The sequence below is a fragment of the Myotis yumanensis genome, unplaced genomic scaffold, assembly GCF_028538775.1.
Source record: "Myotis yumanensis isolate MYYU_CA2020_CCGP unplaced genomic scaffold, mMyoYum1.0.hap1 SCAF_11, whole genome shotgun sequence".
In the NCBI taxonomy this organism is placed as follows: domain Eukaryota; kingdom Metazoa; phylum Chordata; class Mammalia; order Chiroptera; family Vespertilionidae; genus Myotis; species Myotis yumanensis.
Window position 1 is genome coordinate 29,887,370 of NW_027223762.1, and position 25,767 is coordinate 29,913,136.

At 50.7% G+C, this 25,767-nt stretch overlaps 1 protein-coding gene across 2 annotated transcripts in view; it reads left to right on the forward strand.

The window, feature by feature from the left end:
• Positions 1-25,767, forward strand: part of SPTBN1 (spectrin beta, non-erythrocytic 1) — a 179,101-nt gene that overhangs the window by 131,830 nt on the left and 21,504 nt on the right. For both annotated transcript variants that reach the window (XM_070429223.1, XM_070429224.1), the window contains 17 exons: positions 2,571-2,683; positions 3,437-3,624; positions 4,710-4,827; positions 5,828-5,986; positions 6,630-6,932; positions 7,247-7,400; positions 7,906-8,776; positions 8,864-9,001; positions 9,792-10,548; positions 11,460-11,662; positions 15,886-15,976; positions 20,154-20,300; positions 21,207-21,470; positions 22,389-22,613; positions 23,523-23,612; positions 23,784-24,065; positions 24,879-25,009. In XM_070429223.1, the coding sequence (XP_070285324.1) occupies positions 2,571-2,683; positions 3,437-3,624; positions 4,710-4,827; positions 5,828-5,986; positions 6,630-6,932; positions 7,247-7,400; positions 7,906-8,776; positions 8,864-9,001; positions 9,792-10,548; positions 11,460-11,662; positions 15,886-15,976; positions 20,154-20,300; positions 21,207-21,470; positions 22,389-22,613; positions 23,523-23,612; positions 23,784-24,065; positions 24,879-25,009 (4,234 nt within the window). The remainder of the gene's footprint in view (positions 1-2,570; positions 2,684-3,436; positions 3,625-4,709; positions 4,828-5,827; positions 5,987-6,629; positions 6,933-7,246; positions 7,401-7,905; positions 8,777-8,863; positions 9,002-9,791; positions 10,549-11,459; positions 11,663-15,885; positions 15,977-20,153; positions 20,301-21,206; positions 21,471-22,388; positions 22,614-23,522; positions 23,613-23,783; positions 24,066-24,878; positions 25,010-25,767) is intronic.

Genomic DNA, 25,767 nt, shown 5'->3' on the forward strand with positions numbered 1-25,767 from the left:
AGGCAGAGGGACTTGTGTGAACAAGGGGTGAGGAAGGCGTGCTTTGGGGACCAGCAGTTCACTGGGAATGGTGTTTAGAGTGACCGTAGGAAATACCAGCACAAAGGTGGGTGGGGTCCAACAGGTCAGACTTTTTAGAGGGTATTCAGCAGGCAGTGGTCAGCAGCTGTGCTCAAGGAAGAGCACCTGCCATAAGCCCCAGGGAATGGCTGGTAGCTGGCTTTCACCCCAGGGCAGCAGGCAGCATGGGATGGAGTGCGTGGAGACTGAGGGCAGGGCCCTTGTTAGGAGGCTGTGCAGTGTTGGCTGATGAGCAAGTGCGTAAATGAGGAAGGTGCACCAGGAAAGGGGAGCCTGTGGGTGGAAGAGAGCGTAACACTACCAGCCCCTTTCGGCTGGCTGCTGGGAGGCACGGAATCACGTTCTCTGCGTGGACTTGATCTTTCTACTCTGAGTCCCCACAGCAAGCCCCAGAGACAGCCTGCAGGGGACGGGGAGTTCACCTGTGTGGGGGCACTTCCCCAGCTTGTAGTTCCCTTGCTGAACAAAATCCTAATTCTAGGCTGCTTTTTAGCATGAGTTATCATAGGCACTTTTTTCAGTTTTGAGAAACATAAGAGGTTGTTTTTTTTTTTTTAGTGCTGAAGCTTTTTAGATCCTCCTCACTGTGAGCAAGTATTAGAGAGAGGAAACTGTATGTGAGTGAAAGTTTAAAGTTCCTATAAATATAGAACAGGAAGTTTAACTCCCCAAGGGCAGATGCAGGTCATGAGACTGCCAAGCTGGCTTCTTGCTTTTTTTCCAGTGCATCAGATTCACTGATATGTTCACTACAGGAAGCCGAGATAAAATTTTCTTCGTGCTAACCCATTAAATGATTTCTCAATATAAACAAAAAACTAACATTCCTTGGGCTGTGATAAATCTTCATACTTAACCCCTACCTTACTGTGGGAAGCCATTCTTCCTTAGCTCTAGCTCTTTGATGAAGAACCCTTTATTTTTGCAACCACTATAACAAAATCTTTTTAATAACTTGCTCATTAGTTAATCTTTCTAATCACTACCCCGTATGAAAAGGGAGTATGATCCCCCGGATTACAAAACAAGGGACTAGAAATGGCAGCTGATGTGATGTCACTGATCCTGTGGGTGTGACCTTGATTATTAGTTGTCCTTACTATTATTAGTAGACCCAGAGAGCCATTAGTTAAAATGTAGATAAGTTTAAAGAAAGGTTCTGTCTGCTCACTCCTTCCCGGTTATGTCAACATTTTGTGTTTATTGAATTGCATACAAGACCGACATTTTTCTCTTGTTTTCCTCCAATGTGCTCTTTGTGGAGCACATTCTGATGGGACTGAGCAGATGCAGGAGTTGGTCACAGGGGGTCCTGGGCGGGGGGGCGGGGGGGGGGGCGGAGTAGGTGTGATTCTGGCTCCCCGTGTCATTGGCTGCCTTGGTGACACTGGGCAGGGAGTTTTCAGCCGAGCTCTAGATCCTAGTGTTCTCATCCTTGCGTGAGAGAAACAACCCTGTCTCACACAGGGCTGCCAGTGGGTAGAAGTGAGGGCGCAGGTGTGAATGTACATTGAAAAAGAGCCTGATCAATTAAGAGTCATACTATGTGTTCTCCTCTTGATCTAACCGAGTTGAGTACTTCACTCAATAATGCCAAATGGTAAAGACTTGTTCACTCACTGCCATCTTCACTCCTTTGTTCCCTCTCTCAATTTTTTAAAATAAATTTTTATTGACTTCAGAGAGGAAGGGTGAGGGAGAGATAGAAACATCAATGATGAGAATCATTGATTGGCTGCCTCCTGCACGCCCCCTACTGGGGATCGAGCCTGCAACCCCAGGAGTCGAACCGGGGACCCTTCAGTTTGCAGGCCTACGCTCTATCTGCTGAGCCAAACCGGCTAGGGCCCTCTCTCAATATTTGTTGATCTATTTGTTGATCACCCACTTTGTGCAAAGCAACACTCTAGAAATTCTGGAGGTGGAATGACTAGCAACGGCTTACCAAGACAGAGTTCCTATCCTCAGGGACTCAGTCTTAAAAGACACATAAAACATGCATAAGTAATTATAGTGCCTGGCGGAAAGTATATGTGTGACCATATAAATGAAGTCCTTAGGGGAAAAGAGAGAGACAGTAATTCCGGCTGTAGGGATTAGAATTAGCTGTGATGGAATGGCAACTTTTCAATTGGATCATGAAAGGCTAGGAAGAAGGTGATGGAGTTTGGAAGGCCATTTCGGGCAAAGGGAAGTTGAGAGTAAAGGAAAGGACAATGGGAATTCTGGGGTGTGTGGTGAAGAGTCCAGTTTGGTGTAGATATATAGTGCCTGTGAAGAATTAGTCTATAGATTTATAAATGTCTAGAATAGTGCTTGGCAATAGTGGAAACCTGACAGATAGTCAATGGATGGAAGGCATAACTCTCAGGTACAGAAAGCGCAGACACTGGCCTGTTCAGTGTTGACCAGTTGTTCCAGGGTGTTCTTGCTGCTTGAGTGGCAGCCCCATGAACACAGTACTGAAGGGAATCTCCCCTCGCTTACAGATATCAGTGTGGACCACCCTGACGAGAAGTCTATTATCACTTACGTGGTGACCTATTACCACTACTTCTCTAAGATGAAGGCCTTGGCTGTTGAAGGAAAACGAATTGGAAAGGTGAGCTCACACCAATTTTATATGTTGTGAGACCTAATTAAGGTTCACATCTTAATGCACTGCCCACCACTGAGCTCCTTGCCCTCCCATGAACTCGTAAACTTAGCCGGGAGCAGCTTGGGGCAGGCTGTCCAAATGGCAGGCGAGTAGGCAGCATCCCACGGAGGGAGGAGTGGTGGCTTAGGAAAGGATGTGAGGGGCGTCACAGACCCAGAAACATACCTCCCCCTAACCTTACCAGAAAATTGGGCCTTGAAAATCTGCTTGAGCCGCCTAGTGTCATGGGGCTGAAGTCCTCCTTCCCACAGTTGAAAAGGCCCCAGTATTACGCTTTTTATTTCTCGTTCGCCTGCCATGTTATTTCGGAACACCTCAGACCAGATGACCTTGTCTTCTCAGTGCAGTAGGAATGGAAAGTTCATGGGCGTTCATGGGACAGGACCACGCACAATAGAGCCCTTTGTGCTTCTCTAGAGATTTGGGAGCTTAGGCAGCAGGAGTCATTCGGACTCTTAAACCCTGTGCCTGGGGGCTGGGAGGTTCCAGAGCCACTTCCAGTTGAGTTAAGATGTCATTGCTCACGAATAATGGCCACAGTCTGAGTGCCTGTTAACAAACGGTTCCTCAGGTTTCCAGGCTCGTGCGGAGTGGCCCAGAACCCTGACCGAGCGCACCTGTGCTCATAGAGGGTGCGGTCACGTTTTCCTCCCGTCTGATAACGCCATCTTCCATTTTTCTAACTCCTCCGTACAGGTGCTTGACAATGCTATTGAAACAGAAAAAATGATTGAAAAGTATGAGTCACTTGCCTCCGACCTTCTGGAGTGGATTGAACAAACCATCATTATTTTGAACAATCGCAAATTTGCCAATTCTTTGGTTGGGGTTCAACAACAGCTCCAGGCATTCAACACGTACCGCACTGTGGAGAAGCCACCCAAGTACGATGCAGATTGGGATGCCCTGCTGTTACTGGGGGGGAGAGGTCACTGCCGTCACAGACCCCTGCTTTCTGATTGGCACGATCTCGTCTCTTTGTGACGCCTCTCCCCTTAGTGAATGCTACTCCTTTTCATCTGATCCGTGTCGCTCTGTGAGCCCTTTCCAGTAGATTGTGCCACTGATAGATGAGACTCTGAAGAAATTGTGCAGGTCTCCAATTCCTTATCCAAAACTCTGGTGCCTAACGTATTTCAGAATTCCGTATTTTTGGGATTTCAGAGAAGTAGCAATTGTGTGGATGTGGTGTGCTATGATTCCAGTTGGGTGTGAGGAAGTAACCCATCATCAGGCCCACTAATAGCTCCGTAGCAAAATGTGTAAATATTCACGTTGTGTTGGAGAGAGACAGACAATAAATAGTTTTACTGTCCCCAAAAGTTTGCTTTTTCCACACCGTTTAAGAAATAAGGTTTGGGCACCTTATCTCTTAATTATAGTTCGAAAGTTTTTCCTCCTTTTTCTGAAACCACTCAGTTGTTGATTCCTTGCTGAGGTCTCTGAAACCCATTTATTGGTAGTCATATGAACTAATTCTTGCTGAATGCATTCAGCTATGCACTCTGAATGAAGTAAGTCTGTCGCCCAGGATTTATGGTCTAAATCAGCGGTCGGCAACCTTTTTGGACCTCACGGACCACTGGTTGGCGACTGCTGGTCTAAACCAAGCACGTCAAACTCTCTGCCAGCGGGCCACATGTTTGACATGCTTGGTCTAAACCTTGAATGAGGTGATTAATAAAAGAATGCTATTGGGTGCTCCTAAATATAAATCTCAAGTACAACAAACAACCAAGCTCACAAAAAATTTCCACAGCTGGGCACACTTTGAGGTCTGTAACACCCCAAAACTAACCCACTCTGGTTTCTCTAACATGCATTTCACATAAATCAGACCAGAGATAAATGGCTTTTTAAATTGCGTGGCTGTGTGAAATTGTTCCTTTGCCAGAAGCAAATTAATATTTCCCCTTGAATTGAACAAAATATAATAAATAATGTTTACGGTTGTTTTTTCGGTGCTTAGATTTACGGAGAAGGGGAACTTGGAAGTGCTGCTTTTCACGATTCAGAGCAAGATGCGGGCCAACAATCAGAAGGTCTACATGCCCCGGGAGGGGAAGCTCATCTCTGACATTAACAAGGTAAACCCCTCCCTCTGGTCCTGCGTGGGCCCGTCCCGTAGAGCCCTGGTTCTGCTGCTGGGTTCTGTTGCTCGGTCCTGATCGACTGAAAGGGTCCATCCCTGCCTGTGGAATTAAGGGGCGGGTGTTGCTCGGGAATTGCAGAGGCTCAGGGGATACCTGTGCTGGGCGGGCCTCTTGGAGGTTTGGGGAGAATGTTAGATTTTATCAAACCGGCTTGGGTTCTGCCTGTTTACCTTGTTACTCGTCTGTCAGAGGCAGTTGGCTCAAACATCTTTAAGTTGGGGAAGAGAGAACACAAAACCTTACGTCATATATCTGGAATCCCTAGAGGTTGGGACTGGCTCCTCTGTCAGAGAAGCCATTAAACGGCTTCCTTTCTCATGCCTCTTGTGTCTGCAATTAGAGAATTTCACAGGGGGCATATTTCCAAGTACAAGTTTGAAAAATCCAGAACTTTGGTCAGTTGTACCCATTTAGAGTCTTTTAGTTGGAATTTTTTTAAATGCCATGAAGTAAGATATAGCTCATAGAAATGAATGTAATATGTACAGTCAGTCAGTAAGGGTTTTGAGGGGAAAATACACAGACGTGTGAATAAAAAAACAGTGGCTCCGGACGGGATGAATGAGAGAGTCATCGTAAGATTTCTTTCAGAGAAAAGTCATTTATCTTTTTTATAAGATCAGAGCTGTTGAAAAGTAAGTACTTTGCTTCCTCTCAGTTAAAGTAAGATTTATTATTCAGTTGACTTGCTCCATATCTACAGTGTCTTGTTTTCCAAGAACAACACAGGACCGTAGATTTAGATAAGGGAGAGTGTTCCCATGAGGCTACACTGAGAGGAAGCTGCTTTTTTCTCAAGGCTCCAGAGAAATGAGGATGGGAACGGGACTTCCCTTCTGCGTCCTTGGGTCTCTTGGAGAAATGCTAGCTGTTGACTGGAGCCAAGGAAAGTGCCTTGGACGTGGCAGGAAACCGTTCTTTTTCGCTTCCGTAGGCCTGGGAACGACTGGAAAAGGCGGAACACGAGAGAGAACTGGCCCTGCGGAACGAGCTCATCCGCCAGGAGAAACTGGAACAGCTCGCCCGCAGATTCGACCGCAAGGCAGCTATGAGGGAGACCTGGCTGAGCGAAAACCAGCGCCTGGTGTCTCAGGTTCTGCTCCCGAATTTTTCGAGAAACTGCCCGGGGCTCATCTAGAAACATAGGCTGTCCCCAGGGCCATTGGACAGCTTGTCAGCACTGTATCTGAAGGAGCTGGCAGGTCTCTGCCCACTTCCCGCGAAGGGGATGTTTATACTTTCTAATACACTGTCTCTTCTGTTTATCCAACTTTTTACGGATCTGGAAGCAGCTCAAGCAGTTTGTTTAGAGCCAGTGAGTGTGTGTGAACTGGTCACATTTATGTAATTTTAAAAAAATGCCCTCTTTTCCTCAATCTTTGACCAACTAGTGACTAGTCTTTTAAGGCAGTCAGATGGGTCATGACATAATACAAATGCCATTCTTTTCTGCTTGTTTCCACGTAAGCGATCACCTGCTCCAGGCACGTTAAGCCAGGTGCTGGCATTTGGACCCCTTTGTCATTGAGAAGTTGCTGATTTGCTTTGGGGAGGGAGCATCTGAGAGCAAGCGTGGAGTTTTAAGGGTCCTGGGGAAGGCAGGGACTAGCCCCAGGGTTGTGGGGGGGACCTCAGGGGGTGGTGTTTAGCTTTAAGACCAACGTGCGCTCAGGATTCCACCTCTATTCTGTTTCTTTGTTCCAATCAGATGGCTTTTTCATTCCGTTTCTCTGTAGGACAACTTTGGATTTGACCTTCCTGCAGTTGAGGCCGCCACGAAAAAGCATGAGGCCATTGAGACAGACATTGCCGCATACGAGGAGCGTGTGCAGGCCGTGGTGGCCGTGGCCCGGGAGCTCGAGGCGGAGAACTACCATGACATCAAGCGCATCACAGCGAGGAAAGACAATGTCATCCGGCTCTGGGAATACCTCCTGGAACTGCTCCGGGCCCGAAGGCAGCGTCTCGAGATGAACCTGGGGCTGCAGAAGATATTCCAGGAAATGCTCTACATTATGGACTGGATGGACGAAATGAAGGTAAAACTCGATTGCAAGAAGGCCGGAGCTGATCCTGTGAGACCTCTCTTCTCTGGGCCCTGCCCGCTAAGCCCCAGGGTGCGCTGGGCCCCTTGTCTAACTGCCCACTCTGCAAAGCCAGAGAAGGGCCACGCTACCCATGGGGGGAAGAGTGCTCTAGTTTGCTCATCATCTTCCCCTGAGGACATGGGACGGACGGCTGGCCACGGGGTGGGTGCGGTGTGGCTGCTGGCTCTCAGCTTGCTTGAAGATTGCAAGATGCTGAAGTCAAGGTTGTATTCACTGGTGTCCTGTCTGTTACCTCTTGTGCACAGGTGCTATTATTATCTCAAGACTATGGCAAACACTTGCTCGGCGTGGAAGACCTGTTACAGAAGCACGCCCTGGTGGAAGCCGACATCGGCATCCAGGCAGAGCGAGTGAGAGGTGTCAATGCCTCCGCCCAGAAGTTTGCAACGGATGGGGAAGGTGAGGATGGGCCATTCCACACGTTACCTGCTAGTCTCCCTGACCAACCTTTAGAGAAGCAGATAAGTTCTGTGTGGCAGCGGAGCTTTGGAAGTTATGGCGGGCCACAGGCCGTGGGTTTGACATGCTTGGGCGGTAGTGGATACATGAGAGTCCGTGGGGTGGCCTTCTGAGCCCTTTAACTCTGTCTTGCTTTTCTCAGATGGGCATGTCTTTTCCTTAAATACTGTGCTCTTGGTTTTGAATGGCTTGATGCTTGGCAGCGAGACTTTGCCAGACCACACTTGATATGGCTGTGTACCAGCGACCTGGTACGCATGCTCTTAACGTACCATTGCCCCTCTCTCCGGTTCCAGTCAAGACCTTAGAAGGCGCTCTGTTGCCTCATAGCATTAGCCCTGCTAATCTAGTAGCAAGGACATGGGGTGTAGCTTACTGCCTGCACACCAGCAGGAACCTGTGCTAAACTCCTTTGCACCCTAATTCCTTCCTTGGCGTTCAACAGGCTACAAGCCCTGCGACCCCCAGGTGATCCGAGACCGAGTGGCCCACATGGAGTTCTGTTACCAAGAGCTTTGCCAGCTGGCGGCTGAGCGCCGGGCCCGCCTGGAAGAGTCCCGTCGCCTCTGGAAGTTCTTCTGGGAGATGGCAGAGGAGGAAGGCTGGATACGGGAGAAGGAGAAGATCCTGTCCTCCGACGACTACGGGAAGGACCTGACCAGCGTCATGCGCCTGCTCAGCAAGCACCGGGCCTTCGAGGACGAGATGAGCGGCCGCAGCGGCCACTTTGAGCAGGCCATCAAGGAAGGGGAAGACATGATCGCGGAGGAGCACTTCGGGTCCGAGAAGATCCGGGAGAGGATCATCTACATCCGGGAGCAGTGGGCCCACCTGGAGCAGCTCTCGGCCATCCGGAAGAAGCGCCTGGAGGAGGCCTCGCTGTTGCACCAGTTCCAGGCGGACGCCGACGACATCGACGCGTGGATGCTGGACATCCTCAAGATCGTCTCCAGCAACGACGTGGGCCATGACGAGTACTCCACCCAGTCTCTGGTCCGGAAGCACAAGGACGTGGCGGAGGAGATCGCCAACTACAGGCCCACCATCGACACGCTGCACGAGCAGGCCAGCGCCCTCCCGCAGGAGCACGCCGAGTCCCCGGAGGTCAGGGGCCGGCTGTCCGGCATCGAGGAGCGCTACAAGGAGGTGGCTGAGCTGACGCGGCTGAGGAAGCAGGCGCTGCAGGACACCCTGGCCCTGTACAAGATGTTCAGTGAGGCCGACGCCTGTGAGCTCTGGATCGACGAGAAGGAGCAGTGGCTCAACAACATGCAGATCCCAGAGAAGCTGGAGGACCTGGAGGTCATCCAGCACAGGTGAGGGGTGGGGCGCCGGGGCGCCAGCCTGCCTCGCGCTACCAGTCGTCACCGAAGGAGTGACTACCCTCTTGAATTGCCTTTCAGATTTGAGAGCCTGGAGCCGGAAATGAACAACCAGGCTTCCCGGGTCGCAGTGGTCAACCAGATTGCACGGCAGCTGATGCACAGCGGCCACCCGAATGAGAAGAAGATCAAAGCCCAGCAGGACAAACTGAACACCAGGTGAGCGTGAGGCCAGCGGTGCGGGGCGCAGGTGTGCGGGGCAGGGAGGCTGAGGTCCCTGGCTGAACCTTGCTGTCAGGAATTTCCCGTGTTGGGGTCAGTGGCATTGTGGTGCTGATGTCACCGCATTGGCACCTGCCTTGCGACATACCCTCATTTTGCAAGACGTGTGTTTTGGGTGATGTCATTCGGAGCACCCTGGTGCCTGCCCCTCCCCACATCAGAAGTTAGGGCCTTGGTGAGGCATCAAGGAGGCTCCTGTGCTGTCCCTCTTAATAAAACAATTTCTGGAACAAGACTTAGGCATGTTGGAGACATAATTGGCCAATGAAAGTCCCCATCATCAAGGTAGACCTTTGTGTCGGTCTAATCTTTCTGTTGAGTAAACACGTTTGAATAGGTTGTGGTGGTGGATGGGCTCAGGTCTGAAGGTTACTGTCAGGTGTTGGGTTTGGAAAACGTTGGTTGGGTGTGGCTCAGAGATGACTGAGATGTGTAGGGCAGACATGGGTTAATTGGCTCTTTGGGGGACAGGCATGTTGTCACGGCTCATGCTGGAGCTCTCTCACGAGCCCCTCGTCCTGCCAGGCTTTTTCCAGCTTCTGTTGCATCTCTGAGCTGCTTGGGTAACATTTGATGTCCATCTGCTGAGTGAGATGATTTCCCCAAAAGCATGTAGTCAGAGCAAAGGTGGAGGGGAAGGGTAGCTGTGACCATCCCTGCTAATGCCATTCAGCCACGCGCTGCCAGCGTGGTCCTCACACGCTCCCTCTGCCGCCCTCGCCCACAGGTGGAGTCAGTTCAGAGAGCTGGTCGACAGGAAGAAGGACGCCCTCCTCTCCGCCCTGAGCATCCAGAACTACCACCTCGAGTGCAACGAGACCAAGTCCTGGATCCGGGAAAAGACCAAGGTGATCGAGTCCACCCAGGACCTGGGCAACGACCTGGCCGGCGTCATGGCCCTGCAGCGCAAGCTGACCGGCATGGAGCGGGACTTGGTGGCCATCGAGGCGAAGCTGAGCGACCTGCAGAAGGAGGCAGAGAAGCTGGAGTCGGAGCACCCCGACCAGGCGCAGGCCATCCTGTCCCGGCTGGCCGAGATCAGCGACGTGTGGGAGGAGATGAAGACCACCCTGAAGAACCGCGAGGCCTCCCTGGGCGAGGCCAGCAAGCTGCAGCAGTTCCTGCGGGACCTGGACGACTTCCAGTCCTGGCTCTCCAGGACCCAGACGGCCATCGCCTCGGAAGACATGCCCAACACCCTGACGGAGGCGGAGAAGCTGCTCACGCAGCACGAGAACATCAAGAACGAGATCGACAACTACGAGGAGGACTACCAGAAGATGAGGGACATGGGCGAGATGGTCACCCAGGGGCAGACCGACGCCCAGTACATGTTCCTGCGGCAGCGGCTGCAGGCCTTGGACACCGGGTGGAACGAGCTCCACAAGATGTGGGAGAACCGGCAGAATCTCCTCTCGCAGTCCCACGCCTACCAGCAGTTCCTCAGGGACACCAAGCAGGCCGAAGCCTTTCTCAACAACCAGGTAACGCACCTCGTTCCCTCGCTTCCTTCCTCCCGGCCCAGGCCTGGCTGCTTTAGAAACATCCTGGCCGGAGCTGTTGGTTTAAACACCCACCCCTGTATGAAATGAGGAGCATGGTGTAGAGACATTTCCCCGACTCCTAAGGCAGCGAGCCCGGCACCGTGTGGAGGACAGGCACAGAGAGCCCCGCGGAGCTGTCCTGCGCGCAGTGCGGTGGTTTCGGCTGCCAACAACGACCCCTATGTTCACAGTATGTCCTCATAGTATCACATTCAGTTTTTCAGTTGGCCCTTTTTTTTTTTTGAATGAACGGCTGTCTTCCTTGTTCTAGATGAGACAGGGACTTGGCCCGATGACACATGTCACAGAGGTTGGAGAAAGAAAAGCAGCTGAGGGTGGTCAGCACCATCAGGGCTGGTACTCTGTTGTAGAAGTCAGGGTTTGGAAGGTGTGTCACTGTTGCCCTCGTGGCCACGTGAGAGGAACCCTGCGGCTGATGCACAAAGCTTTGCCTGCTTTCCTCCCTCCCTCTGTGGAAAAATTTAGAGCATTTAGCCACTTAGGGAAATGTAGTCCCTTACGGAGTCCCTCGTTAGGTGTGGCCCAGAGATGCGTGAGATGTATATGGCAGACATGGGTTAATTGGCTCTTTGGGGGACGGGTGTATCGTCACCACTTGTTGGAGCTCTTTCGCAAGTCCCTCTTCCCGTCAAGCTTTCCCCCCTCCCTTACCACTTTTGTTTTGTCAGGTTCTTTGGATTATTTCCCCGTGTAGTGAGGAAGGAAGCAGATACAGGGAGGTGCGGTGCAGGGAAATGTGGGACCCAGGAAGGAGTGCCTCCGTTAATGTGAGTCACGGTTCATGACATCTCGCTCTCCTGTGTGACTGTTTTCTTTCTCTTTGTAAATAGGAATACGTTTTGGCCCATACCGAAATGCCCACCACCTTGGAAGGAGCTGAAGCCGCTATTAAGAAGCAAGAGGACTTCATGACCACCATGGACGCCAACGAGGAGAAGATCAACGCTGTTGTGGAGACTGGCCGGAGGCTGGTGAGCGACGGGAACATCAACTCGGACCGCATCCAGGAGAAGGTGGACTCTATTGATGACAGGTACAGTGTCCGGGGGCCCTCCAAGGGGGTCTTGCACCCTGGGGCTCTCAGGCACCTTAGTCACTGGCCAGAAGTCCTGGGGACTGTAGGTATAAATTTCCCAGTGGGTGGGGTATGCGCACCTAGCAGAACTTGGTCTGCCTATCACAGAAAAGCAGCGAGCAGCACATGGCTGCCTGAAATTGTGATTCTCGTTGTAAGATATGCACAAGTGTCCACAAAAGAAAGGAAAGCCTGGGACACCAGATAAATCCTTATCCAGAGACTCCTGAGAGCAGTAATGCTGAGTGGCCATCGGGTATAAGCCACGACCTTCCACCTGATGCGACCCGAGACCTTTCCCGGCCACGCCCACATCGTCTGGGTCCACACAGACACCTCGAAGCCTGTCAGGAGGGAGCGGGGAGGGTGGGGAGGTTTGCTGGTCCCAGTACCTGGCAGAGCCACAAAGGAGCCTTATCAGGCCTTCCTGAGAAAATGGGCTTGCGCATCGCTGTGAGGGATCTTTATCATGGTGAGAGAGAAGGCCCTTTTCCTCTTCTGCCAAGGCGGCTCTACGATTGGTTGATTGGGTGCCCATTCTGTTTGTTTGCAGTTCTAAAAGGTTTTTCTCCCTGCTCCAAGGACTGTTTGACCTTCACCCCTAATTCTCACCCTGCCTTTGTTATTACTAAACGGGGAGGTGCAGGCTGGCCAGTCACTACCCTCTGTTCCAACTGGTCTTCTCTGGCCCCAGATTGGGCTGCCTTTAAGGGCTTAGTGTGAGATTGATTCATCGAGAAACAAAGCTTCTCTGGCCTCCAAGTACGGTGAGCAGGAGGACCTTGCTGAGGTGTTCCCCTGCTTACCGTACCCAAGAGGGTCTCTCAGGACTCGGGACCGGACCCCCGGGCCAGATTAACTTTTTATGGTTTGGAGGAGAAAGGGAATCACTCTCCCCATAAAGCTCCTCCCAGTCTCCTGCGCTGATTTCCTGTTTGTTCTAAGGATGCCGCTATAGAAGAGGGTGTAACAGATTAATTGTAATTTTGTGTCTACTGCTTTTAAAACAGCTGCAAAAAAGAAAAATTCCCTCCACCAAACCCCTCTTAAATGAGTGTGAGAAGCAGGGATTGGGCAAGAGAAAACCTAGAGGAAAAAAAATTTCCCTTCTCCCTGATGTTAAATCTGTCATTATTTTTGTGACCGCCATGCCCCATGCTCCTCCGAGGTAGGTGCACAGGGCTGATTGCCTGACGGCGGGCTTGGCCCTCAGGGACACGTGCGCTCAGGCACTGCCTTGCAGCTTCCCTGATTCTGTAGCTGTGAGGGGTTGTTGGGAACAGGTGGCTTCGAGAGGACATTCATCAGGCCTCCCTGTGGCTTAACCTCCCTTTTGTCCTTGGCGGAGGGCCTGGGCTCCTGGGGTCCCAGGGCCTCCTTAGGATTTCGGTTTTAGAAAGAAATGGGAAGAGGATCCTCTCCTATCCATAAGCATAAGAAAGGAGGAGGGCAGCTTGCCATTGGTCAGCTCCCAGGCTGGTGTTAACTGAATTCTAGTTCTACTTTCATGTCCCAGAGGCCTCAAGATCTGAAAGTCTGAGTTCCAGGTGCTGCAGGCGCACAAGCTAAGTCACATCTGAACATTGGGGTTCTGATCCCCTGCCCAGAAACACTCTGAGGCTCCCATGAAGCTAGTCTAGAGTGCACAGTCACTATCATGTGCTTGCATTCCAGAGAGCTGGTCAATTACCACCGAGTTTGTTAAAATGAGAAAGTTCTAGAACAAAGACACTGGCTCTAAACAGATGGGGGTGGGGCTCGGTGTGACGGTGGGACCGAGCCTGCTGTCCCAGCCTGCCCTGCCGCTTCCTGGCTCTGATGGAAATTCCAGCCACGGGGAAATCCTGGGAGAGCCAGGACCAGCGCCAGCTCCACTGAGCCAGGCCCCGTCTCACATGGGAAAAAGCTGGAAGTCCCCAGCCCATGTGACCCAGGCACCGGGTTCTGTGCTTTTCCCAAGAACCTGAGTTTAATCCAGCATCTGCCTCATGTGATGAGGGAGCCTCTGGGTCTTGTGATGGGGTGAGAGATGGAAATCGAGCCAGAGATTTAACCTTGCCCCCAAACAAAGAGTGCTCTTAGGTCTGTGGGAAACTACGGCCAAGTTTTATAGACGATCCTTCCCTATAATTAAATCCACTACCCAGCTTTGAAAGACCTTCCTGAGTTTCGCTTCATGAATGATTTCGGTCGCCACTAGTAAACATTCAGGCCACGCGCACTTCTCGCGAGGGTGTTCTGAGTCAGCAGCATCTCAGCCGCCTGCATCGCTGCTTTCAGTCTGCTGAGCCCATCACTCAGAGGCCATCCTCCCGCCCTTCCCATAGCTCTGTATCATGTGGACACGGGGCCCCAAGTCACCATTTAGCTTTTCCTTCTTCGTGGTCCCACTGTAAGAGAAAGATTGCCTGGGCACACCCAAGATCTGAATGTCTCAGAAGTGCATTCAGGATTCTGTCTAGTTGTATTTCTCTCCTAGTGAATCTTCTCAGACAGTGTTTGAAGTTGTTTGTATTCCCATGTCCTGTTGTAACTGCCAGTATAGGTTCTTCTTGCAGCTGTAGTACTTTTGTGAGATGCTGAGGAAGGGAGTGACACGTCCCTTCATTCAAGGGCTTTGACTAACTCCAACTCAAATCACCTCCTTCTAAGAAATTTGCTTTCTTTATAAAAGCAAATCTTAAAACCTCCCACAAATAGTGACTGGGTCCTGAGGGTGGGGCACTTGAAGAACTTTTCTTGGCATTCCTTCCCCTCCCACATTTTTAGACGACTTTAGCCCAAATTCACCAACAACATTAAAAAAGTTATTTGTAACTTTTGGTCTCTGACAAAGGATAGCAAAGAAGTAAAGGGGATTGGCCTTTATTTATTGTTGTTTTGGAAACAACAGAATGTCTAAAATTGGGGCGGGGGACTACTATCTTTAATTTCATCCCTAGCACATGCCATTTCAGTTTTCACCTTCTAATTGTGCCGTAGAGTTTTATATTGTTGAATTATGCATGAGCTCTTTCCATTTAGCATGATATAAGGAATATTTTTCTATTCTCGCATTTTGTCTAAGTGGTATAAGCATATTCAGGTTTGTTTTCCTGAAGCGTGGAACCCCTTCCAACTAAAGAAATTTAGAGTCATTGTATGTGTCTGGCACATACCTGACGGTTTATCTCCATTCACGTTATCGTGTCGTTCTGCAGTCACTGGCGCCTGTAGGAGCAGAGGGTTTTCCTTTGGTTCCCCAGGCAGATAACAGCTGCAGTGCTGCTGCTGCCACTTGTTTTGCCAGCACATGTGGCGCGTGGCATTGCTGTCACATGGCATTGCTATCACGTGGCATTGCTATTACATGGCATTGCTAGATCTTTCTTGCTCCTCCTTGAGGAGGGCTCTTTAAAAGTCAGCAGTTTGGCTGGGGTGGCTCAGTGGTTGAGCATCGACCTATGAGCCAGGAGGTCATGGTTCAGTTCCCCATCAGGGCGCATGCCCTGGTTGCAGGTTCGATCCCCAGTAGGTGGCATGCAGGAGGCAGCCAATCAGTGGTTCTTTCTCATCAGTGATGTTTCTATTTCTCCCTTCTTCTCTGAAATCAATAAAAATATATTATTAAAAAAAAAAGTCAGCAGCAAGTGCTGTCCGAGCTGCTCTTCTCTTTCATTGTGGAGAAGCAGAGTTTGTGTTCTCTCCCAGCCCTGCCATGGGGACTGGCAGGGTCGGGGGAGAGACCTTGCCCAGGCACATAAGCAAGAAATTGCTTTGAGAATCAGAATGAAAAACTCAGACCTCCCCATCGACATTTTCTTAGCCATGTTCATGCCCCGTCACCCAGTTACAGGTTCCTCGGAGATACGGTCACGGTGCCTAAGATGGGGGTTTGCACACCTGTGAGCTCAGAGTCCCTCCCCCGGCACTAGATGAGGAGGCACCAGGTTTGTACGGCTCATTTGAGTGCGTCCTTGGCCTGTTGTGTGGCTTAGACAGGTGTTTTGCTCTCTTTTGCACCATGACTCACTCATTTGGAGGATGCTGAGAGCTCTTGTTTATCTTGTCTCATTGGCAGAATTGAGGACTGTAAGCAAACTGTTTTCAGCACACAGAGAGACCCAGGGGAGAGATCGAATTGTGAAGTCTGTGTTTCCAGATTCTCTAATATTTTTTTTTAAATGTTCTTATTATAACAGACATAGGAAGAATCGAGAGGCAGCCAGTGAGCTTCTGATGAGACTGAAGGACAACAGGGATCTTCAGAAATTCCTGCAAGATTGTCAGGAGGTACGTCTCCCTCTCACCTCTCCCTTCCTGGTTTCTAGCAAGAGCCAGCCAGCAATTTGGCGGAAGAGCCCCTGGAATAAAACGGAGGCCAGAAATTCATATCACATGATTTTCAGGTGGGCAGTATGGTCATGTCAGTTCTCCAGCTACAACTTACCACTTAGAGTGACTAGATTATTATAATCTGGAATATTACAGGCCAGAGCTGTGCTGTCCATTGCAGTAGACACTAGCTACATGTGGCCATTTCATTTTAAGTTAATTAAAATGAAATAAAATGAAGAGTGCAGCTCTTCCATCTTCCAGCAGTATTTTGAGTGCTCAGTAGCCACCTGTGGTTGGTGGCTGCCATACTGGACAATGCAAATGGAGAATGTTTCCATTATCGAAGAACTTTATACCAGACAGCAATGTCCTAGGATAGTCTGTAGCCTAAAAGCATTTAATCCCTTAGCTGTTTAAAGCAATGTCCAGTCTTTTCAATGGGCTGGAAGGAAGGAACTGGAACTGGCTACCCAGTTAAGAAGCAGAGATTTAAAAGATACATATCAAGTTTCTTATTCGCTTAAACCTTAAAATGTCCATCTTTCAGCCTCCTTAGATTCCTGTCTAATATGCCAAGAGCAATAAGCCTGACTTCAAACTCTTGAGTTTTAACATGTGGTGTTCATCTGTGGTTCTTACACTACTTTGTGCTCCCTGAGTACATGCATAAACAAATGGGAAACTACGGTTAGCCGGCGAAGTGCGATCTCTCCGCAGGCGTGGCTGGAGGCGCCTCTAGCTGGCTTCACGTGTGTGCGTTCAGGGCCACGTCATCTCTCTCTGGGTGCCAGAGGACAGTGGTGTGGCCCAGGCCTCTCTAGATTTTTAGATTAAATTCCCCCAGAGGCAAGAATGGGATAAAGAATATCCAAGTGAGGCTGTAGGGACCTTGGGGGGGGGGGGGGGGGGTGGGCGGGGATTGGGGAAGGTTCAAGTGGGATGCTAAGAACGTGGCTCAAATCCTCACAAACACCTGCCATGTGAATGTGTGGCTGTGTGTGAAAGGACACACGGCTCTACTAACAGTTGTTAGAGCAGTCTTTCACGTCCATTCAACTGCTGTCTTGCTGTGAATCTGGCAGTGTGCTCCAGCAGCTAAACCTTAAGGGAAGTCCCTAAATTACGCCGTTTAGGGTCTGCCTGCCTTCAGCACCATGTTGATAAATCTAGGTCTCCGGGGAATTTGCCTGGAGCCAGGCAGGCTGAAGACAGGAGTGCCTGCCTCCGCAAGTGACTCGAGCATTAATAATCCATTTGAGTAGACGGCTCATTAAAGAGGCGTTCATGTCCCCGGACAGTGCCCAGAGGAGAGCGATGGGGTCTGAAGCTGGCCGTGTGGCGTTGCCCTCTGTGCTGCAGTGAAAGCAAGTGGCCGTTCCGCGTTGGAGGGAGTGGGCGGGATCAGGCGATGTGTGCGGCCTGGGCTGTGCGTTCCACAGACGGCGAGTCCCTGCGCAGCCCTGGTGCTTCCCTCCATCAATGACTCGTTTGAACCTCAGACCGTATTTAGGGAGGATGGGGGATCCATGGGATTCCAGGCTCTTGCTTAAAGGGCAAGTTAGTGAGTAAAATCCATGGACCTGACTCTGGTGAAACCTGGGCTGAATTGGAGAAGGTGAATGCCCGGAAATGAGCAGGAGGCTGAGAGGACCAAAAGAGCCCTTGGGAGAAACCCGGTTGAAATTTCCAGCCCCTTTTTTCCATTTACATGCGGGTGGATTCATAAATAGAAACGTGTAGGAAAAGTAAACATAAAACGATAGTCCCTCCCAGTGCAATCACAGCAAACAGTCTTCGTGAGGCTTTGGATCTTTGTTGACACTTGTTTCAAACTGGCATCCTTGGCTACGAGGAGCCCGCTCCTTACCCCCAGTGCTGGACGGTGCAGAGAGGGCTGGGCTGGGCTGGTGTGTCCTGCAGGGGCTTGCCGGTCTCCTTGTGACCGCTCTGCCACGTCTCCTGGTTTGTCTTTTCTTCCCTTTAGCCTCACTATGTTAGTGCAGCCATAGTGCCTGCTGGGGGGTGTCATGTGGTGGTGGAATTTAGGTCAGGTTTGGGGGTTTCAAAACCCTTGGAGTTTGAAGCACAAGCAAAGGGGTGATGTGTATCATTCTGTCTTTCAGCCTCATTTTAAGCCAGAGTTTCTAGAAGGGAGGTGTTTTTTAAGGAGGACAGTATAGTTGGGCAGGTGTGGCACAGGGATAGCAAGCTCCATGCTTCCCTTTTAGCTTAATGTGGTGATCAGAGCATTTTTTCCTGTCCCTTTCCAGTCTGCACAGTGTTCTTTTTCTGCAGAGAATGAATGTATTCTCAAATGACCTTTGTAAGTGCCCACAAATAATAGCTGTAGCTCTGATCCCAGAGAGCTGAGGGGGGCAGATGACCAGCAGGTTCCACAGACCCGCCTTACTGTGCTGCCTCGCATGAGGCTTTATCTGTAGGGAGGTGTGTTCAGCAAAGAGCAGATTTGTTTATTAGCCTCTGCGTTTTATGTAGCTCTTTTTAAAAAACAAAACAAAAAAACCTCTCTTGGGTAGGTAGTTATGAATAGCAAAAATATGTGCATGTCCTTGGCCAATTGGATAAATAAATGCCTTCTATTGTGTTTAATATCTCTGTGTGTGTATACACACAAAATACAGGGGGAAATTTCACAGTTTGGTTTCCTTTTAACCTCTTTTTCCCTCGGATTGAACGGCCATAGTATTTCAGATTTTAGCTGCTCGGATCACTGGAAAGTAGGTAATTCTTTTAAAGTAGGAAATTTAGGGTCTCTATTGTTGTGTAACAACAGATCTGTGGTCCTTGCTTACAAAGGACTCAGAGATTTACTGGTTTTCCCCTCAGTAACGAGTGACACCACAGGTCTCTACCTTTTGCTGTCAATCCCCACTCCCTCCCTCATGGTGGGTGAGCAGCCTGAGAAAGGTAGAGATGGTACCCAGAGGTCAGCCCCTTCAGAGCCAGGGGTCCTCCTATGACCCCCATTGCTCCCCTTGGCATCATTTCCAAAGAACAGGCTTTCTGTTTAAGCAAATGTATGGGGAAGCCTTTTCCCGGCAGCAGCCCAGAGTACAAGCAAATGGCCTTGGAAGTCCTGAGCCTGTGAGGGTGTCTGTGGGCTCTAGATGCCATTTCTGACTCTTCGGAGGGAGGGTTGTGAAGGCGTTCAGAGCAGGTCTGTTGTGGCAGGGGCAGGTGTGAGAGTGGGCTACTGGCGGTCACGCAGGAGAAGGGGTGCGGTCCCTGAAGACCTCTGCTTCTGCTTCCGGGCTGGCGCTGTATTCCTTTGTGTACCTCCCACCTGGGCAAACAGACGCTCTTCCTGGGTCCGCACGGTGTGTGGGGTAGGAGTTAGGCCATGGCATGGCCGACCGCAGGCAGGCAGTGAGGAGCGGGTGAATTGGGAAGTGTGTCCGGGGCCTGGGGCCCGGGGCTGGGCCTCAGCAGAGAGCTCCCTTCTCAGATCTGTCAGCAGCTGGCAGGCTCTGTGAGGCTTCCAGAGTCCAGGGCCAAGCCGACATGTTGGCCTCAGAATCCAGTCCGGTGAAGTGGTCTTGGTCTGAATACAAGGCCTGTAGAGAAGTAGTGGTTGTAGTGAAAGGGGTGAAGGTGACTCATGTGAAGGAAAGGGCATCATTGAGAGGGCATCATCGCTGCCTTGCCCGTAGGGGAGCTAGTTATGTGTGCGTTTGGGCATTCCCATAAATACATCTGTGAAGGGGAGCGAGGAGCAAGAGAAGAGGGATTTTTGTTTTTTAATAACAGAATTAAAAGAGTAACAAACTACCAAGTGGAGTGAAAGACAGTTAACGTGGTGTAGCCAGGCGTTCATGTGGAAGGGAAGAAGGTTGGGAGTGCTAAGCAGTCGGACAGCTGGCTCAGAGCTCTGGTGCTGCTGGACTTACTGTTAGGGGCAGCGTGTGGAGCGTGGCTCAGGCCCCGCCTCCGTACGGTGGGGCTGCCTGTCATGGCAGGTCACAGCTGTACCACCAGTGCTTGGCCGTCTCTCGACACGGAAACGTGCATAGCGTGCCTCTGCAGCATAACGCGACTCCTTCCAGGCAGAGCAGGCTGCTGTCTGTGATCCCAATCTCTGAAACCTTCCTGTTCCGTTTCTCTCTTTTCCTAGCTGTCGCTCTGGATCAACGAAAAGATGCTTACAGCCCAGGACATGTCTTACGATGAAGCCAGAAACCTGCACAGTAAATGGTTAAAGCATCAAGCGTTTATGGCAGAACTCGCGTCCAACAAAGAATGGCTTGACAAAATTGAGAAGGTGAGTTAACGTGTCTGATGAGCTGCCGTTTCCGCGGCGAGGAAACGGACTGGGTGGACGTGAGCCCCTTTCATTTAGCACGTTTCCCAGCACGTTTGAGTCATACTTGACCACATACAAACGTTACACAGTCCGTCGTCGCCCCACGTCCAGTGCCTGACTCGCACCCAGCAGAAACCCTCGGGCTGGTGCGTGGGCCCCGGGCCTTCCCGTGGGTGCTGGGTGTGCAGGTTCTGCTGTGCATCTCGTCTGCCGCCCACGATGGGCTGTGAGCCCAGGGCAGGGGTGGCCTTGCCGTCGTCCATGTATAGGACCGGGACAGAGACTGATTAGTCCAGTCGCACAGAATGTAGAGATGTTACATATTTTTAAATTTCCCTATTTTTCTTGTATGAGTACTGTATTCTAGTCACTGTAATAATTTGAACTGTATTCTTTCAGCCCAGGGAGATTCTGTGCTGCAAGAGCATAACCAAACGTGAATGTGGTGAGGGTCCCCACCCTCCCTTCTCTTCCTTGACACTTTTTATATTGTTTCAGACTCGAAACAGTTAAAACAATGAGTAATGGTCTTTTGGGGGTGGTGTGGAGGGGATGAAGTCTTAGGTTATTAACATGACATGTCCTGTTGCCCCAGTTGAAACAGTTCCCATGTGCAATAATCATTTCCTGCTCGTCTCTCATGAAAGCCAGTGCCCATACTAGGTCATCGTCGGTTTTATCAAGTAGTAACTTCATGTGGAAAAGACTGTGTGTGTGTGGTGGGGGGGGGGGGGGGGGGGGTGCGCGGTGAGGGGGTGTGTGTGTGTAAATCACTGATCAAATCATCGTAGGTTCGTTTTCCACTGTGACACTTGTTCTTTAGCCAACTGTTTATTTATCACCACGGTGGTTTGCGTTTTCTAGGAAGGAATGCAGCTCATTTCAGAAAAGCCCGAGACAGAGGCCGTGGTGAAGGACAAACTCACAGGTTTACATAAAATGTGGGAAGTCCTTGAATCCACCACCCAGACGAAGGCCCAGCGGCTCTTTGACGCGAACAAGGCTGAGCTCTTCACCCAGAGCTGCGCGGATCTGGACAAGTGGCTGCACGGCCTGGAGAGTCAGATTCAGTCTGATGACTACGGCAAAGACCTGACCAGCGTCAACATCCTGCTGAAAAAGCAGCAGGTGAGCGGGCAGGGCAATCGCCTGCGTGGACTGTTTCTGTTTTACTGCCATAGTCCTCACTCATCCACAGCCATCCACCCTCGATGTCAGTGGTTCTCAACCGTCTGGCCCTTTAAATACAGTTCCTCATGTTGTGACCCAACCATAAAATTATTTTCGTTGCTACTTCATAACTGTAATGTTGCTATTATTATGAATTGTAATGTAAATATCTGATATGCAGGATGGTCTTAGGCGACCCCTGTGAAAGGGTCATTCGACCGCCAAAGGGGTCGCAACCCACAGGTTGAGAACCGCTGCTCTATGTGAAGGGATTTTAAGCCAGCACAGTGTTAGCTCCCATAGCATCATGGGACGTTTCCAGAACCAACTGGAAAGAAACAACATCAGTAGAAGTATTGGGTGTTTGTGCACGGGAATACTCTTTTCATCATCATCATTTTAGTTGATGGATGGTCCCACTGTTTAACAGTTGAATAAATATTCATTTCATTCAGTTCTGCATGAACTGAATGTAAATTTATAAATACATGAAGGAAGGTACTCATGCTTGCAAACTTTGCTATATAACATCTAGATATAAGTGACAGTTATCCGAGTGGTTCAGGGTGCCAGACATTTGCCCCATAATTAATTCTTTTGTTTCCCCTGTTATTTTCCTCCCATTTCCTGGATAAACTTAAATGTTCTCCCAAATTTCAAAATCCTAGAAAGGGATTTTTTTTTTTTATCAGCCCACAGAGTGGAATGCCTATGGATAGTTTCACGCATGTTAGGAAACCCTTTTTTAGACTCTCCGCTGTATACATTTATATTCCTCAACCTTCCCTTTTGGCCAGTGCCCCAAACAAACATTTCATAGGACGGCCCGAGTTGCCCTCGTCTCCGGTTGAAAGGGGGTCTGTTTTCTGGCCTCAGATGCTGGAGAACCAGATGGAGGTGCGGAAGAAGGAGATCGAAGAGCTGCAGAGCCAGGCCCAGGCCCTGAGCCAGGAGGGGGAGAGCCCCGACGAGGTGGACAGCAAGCGCCTCACCGTGCAGACCAAGTTCATGGAGCTGCTGGAGCCCCTGAACGAGCGGAAGCACAACCTGCTGGCCTCCAAGGAGATCCACCAGTTCAACAGGGACGTGGAGGACGAGATCGTGAGTAGACCCTCCTGTCCGCCTCCGGGCCTGGCCTCTCTGGAGCCAGGGCTCCGGCCTCTTGGTGGGTCTCACCGCTGCCTCGTGGGTGAGCCGAGCTTTCAGGGCCGACGTCATGTACATTCTGAGGGTTCTTTCCCTGCTCACATGCAATGCAACTCCATTTTTCTGTCCGGTTTTTATAAAGATATTCTCAAGTGTCTTTTTTTAAAAAATTGATTTCAGAGGAAGGTAGAGGGAAAGAGAAACATCAGTGATGAGAGAGAATCATTGATTGGTTGCCTCCTGTACACCCCACAGTGAGGATCGAGCCCACAACCGGGGCATGTGCCCTGACCGGGAATCAAACCATGACCTTCTGGTTCATAGGTTGATACTCAACCACTGAGCCACGCTGGCCAGGCTTGAGTATCTTAATGACCCAAGAACAGTAATTTTTTGTTTAATCCTCACCTGAGGATATTTTTCCCATTGCTTTTTAGAGAGAGAGAGAAAGAGAGAGACATCGATGTGAGAGAGACACATTGATTGGTTGCCTCCACACACGCCCCAACTGGGGCCAGGGATGAACCTGCAACCCACATATGTACCCTGACCAGGAATCAAACCCGGGACCCTGCAGTGCACAGACCAACGCTCTAACCATTTAGCACACCAGCCAGGGCAAGAGCAGAAAAATTAAAAATTAAAATTAAGCATGAGGACTCAGTAAATTGGGCATTGAGGATGGGGCAAGATTTGGGAGCCAGTGCGTGCCCCGTGTCAGAGCAGCGCGGGCTCCTCCACAGCCTTCCAGGAGGATCGAACACACTTCCTCTCACACCCGCTTCCCTGCTCTTCCCTGCCGTACTTGCTCACGTCAAGCATTGTTCTTTGCGCGGCCCTGACCACTTGTTTACAATTCTCCAGCTGTGGGTTGGAGAGAGGATGCCTCTGGCCACTTCCACGGATCATGGCCACAACCTCCAGACCGTGCAGCTGTTGATAAAGAAAAATCAGGTAAGCATTTCTGCTCGGGTTCCCTCAGTCTGGTAAATGCTGCTCCAGTGAGAAGGTGGAGAGTGGGAGAGAGCCTGAAGGCTGGCGCATGCCCCTTGGCCCTCACGGCTTGGCGTAAACAGCACGCTGTTGCTGTTTAGCAAACCTTGGTGTGTGTTCCTGCTCCCACAGACCCTCCAGAAGGAAATCCAGGGGCACCAGCCTCGCATCGATGACATCTTCGAGAGGAGCCAGAGCATCGTCACCGACAGCAGCAGCCTGAACGCCGAGGCCATCCGGCAGAGGCTCGCCGACCTGCGGCAGCTGTGGGGCCTCCTCATCGAGGAGACGGAGAAGCGGCACCGGCGGCTGGAGGAGGCGCAGAGGGCCCAGCAGTACTACTTCGACGCGGCCGAGGCCGAGGCGTGGATGAGTGAGCAGGAGCTGTACATGATGTCCGAGGAGAAGGCCAAGGTGAGCGGGTCCAGCCCCCAGGGAGGAAGCTGGACACACCCGGCCCCTCTTCCCCGAGCTTTTTGCTGATGGCCATGTCTTGGTGGAACATCTCATTGCTGCCTTTGCGTGGTGCATAAAGGTGGCTGGGATTCTATTGTCTGAATCCTGGCATGTCATTAACAATGGGTCGTCCTATCTTTTTTTTTTTTTTTTTAATTTAAATTTGCCAGAACCCTTCTTACACACTTAGTTACAGGGTTACCTAAGTTTTATAACATACACGTGATACTTCTAAGACCATTTGCGACCATTTCCAGGCTCCAGAATGGTGAGAGCCCGCTTGTCTGTGACACTGTGAGGAGTCAGCCTCAGCACACACTGGCTGGGCCTGGGCTTCCTTCCTGCTCAGAGGGTCTCAGTCATCCCCTCGCCTCACGTTCGTCCTTCACACGGTCTAGTTCATGCCGACACTCTTTTTTTGTTCTTTTTAAAATATATATATTTGTATTGATTTCAAAGAGGAAGGGAAAGGGAGAAAAGATAGAAACATCAATGATGAGAGAGAATCATTGATCACCTGCCTCCTGCACACCCCACACTGGGGATCAAGCCCACAACCCAGGCATGTGCCCTGGCCAGGAATCTAACCGCAACCTCCTGGCTCATGGGTTGACGGTCAACCACTGAGCCACGCTGGCCAGGCCATGTTACCCAGGTCTCGCTTCTGGGTTTTTCTTTCTCCAAGTCTTCCCTCCGGCCCCACTGCGTGGCATCCTGCCTCCGTTAAGGTGGTATTGGGCCTGAGGGGACGGTGGTGGCATCTCTCTGCAGGATGAGCAGAGTGCCGTTTCCATGTTGAAGAAGCACCAGATTTTGGAGCAGGCGGTGGAGGACTACGCGGAGACGGTGCATCAGCTCTCCAAGACCAGCCGGGCCCTGGTGGCCGACAGCCATCCTGAAAGGTGATGCTGTTTGTCCAGGCGAGCCCGGGCTACCAGTTCTCCAGTGAGGGCCTCTTACTTCACCCGTGCCCAAGCTGCGGCTGGCGCTCAGCTGAGTAACTGGCACCATAGAGCTTTGAGAAGCATCTTGATAACAGACCAGTAGGCCTATGCTGCGTAGGAGGGTGAGCTGTTAGGTAGGAAATGGCTCTCGTCAGTGAACTATCTCCTGGTCAGGGCCCTATTGGAAGACCATTGGTGACTGGAGTCAGAAGTGCAGAGTGATTTGCACAGATACATTATCAAAGTGCCTACCGGTGCGTTGAAAAGGTCGTCATTCTAGGAAGGTAATTTCTAGTGCTGAGAGGAATGGGGTAGTGTAATTACTAGTAGTCGCTAGTAGATAGAAGTGGGCCTATTAAGTAAAAGGGCTCTGGGAAGAACCAAAGGATACCACCTCCTGCCTCACACATCTCTAGTCCTCGAATGCCTTAGCAATAAGAAGATAGAAGAGGTGCGTGTGGCACTCCCAGCTCTATGCCAGGCTCCTGTGTTAACTCCAGTGGCCGTCACTTTAGGTTTTCTGTGTTTGTAGCTGACTCAGGAAAGGAATAGGCCTTGTGCGCTACCCAAGGCAGGTTGGACAGGGGGGTCTCTCGGGTGTTCATGCCCAGGATTCCCAGAGGGTGGCCTTCCTAGCGTCCAGGGACAGGCACCAAGAAGCCTCGTCTCTCTGCTTTCCTGCTATAAGACAGTCATTCTGGGGATAAAGGGAGGAA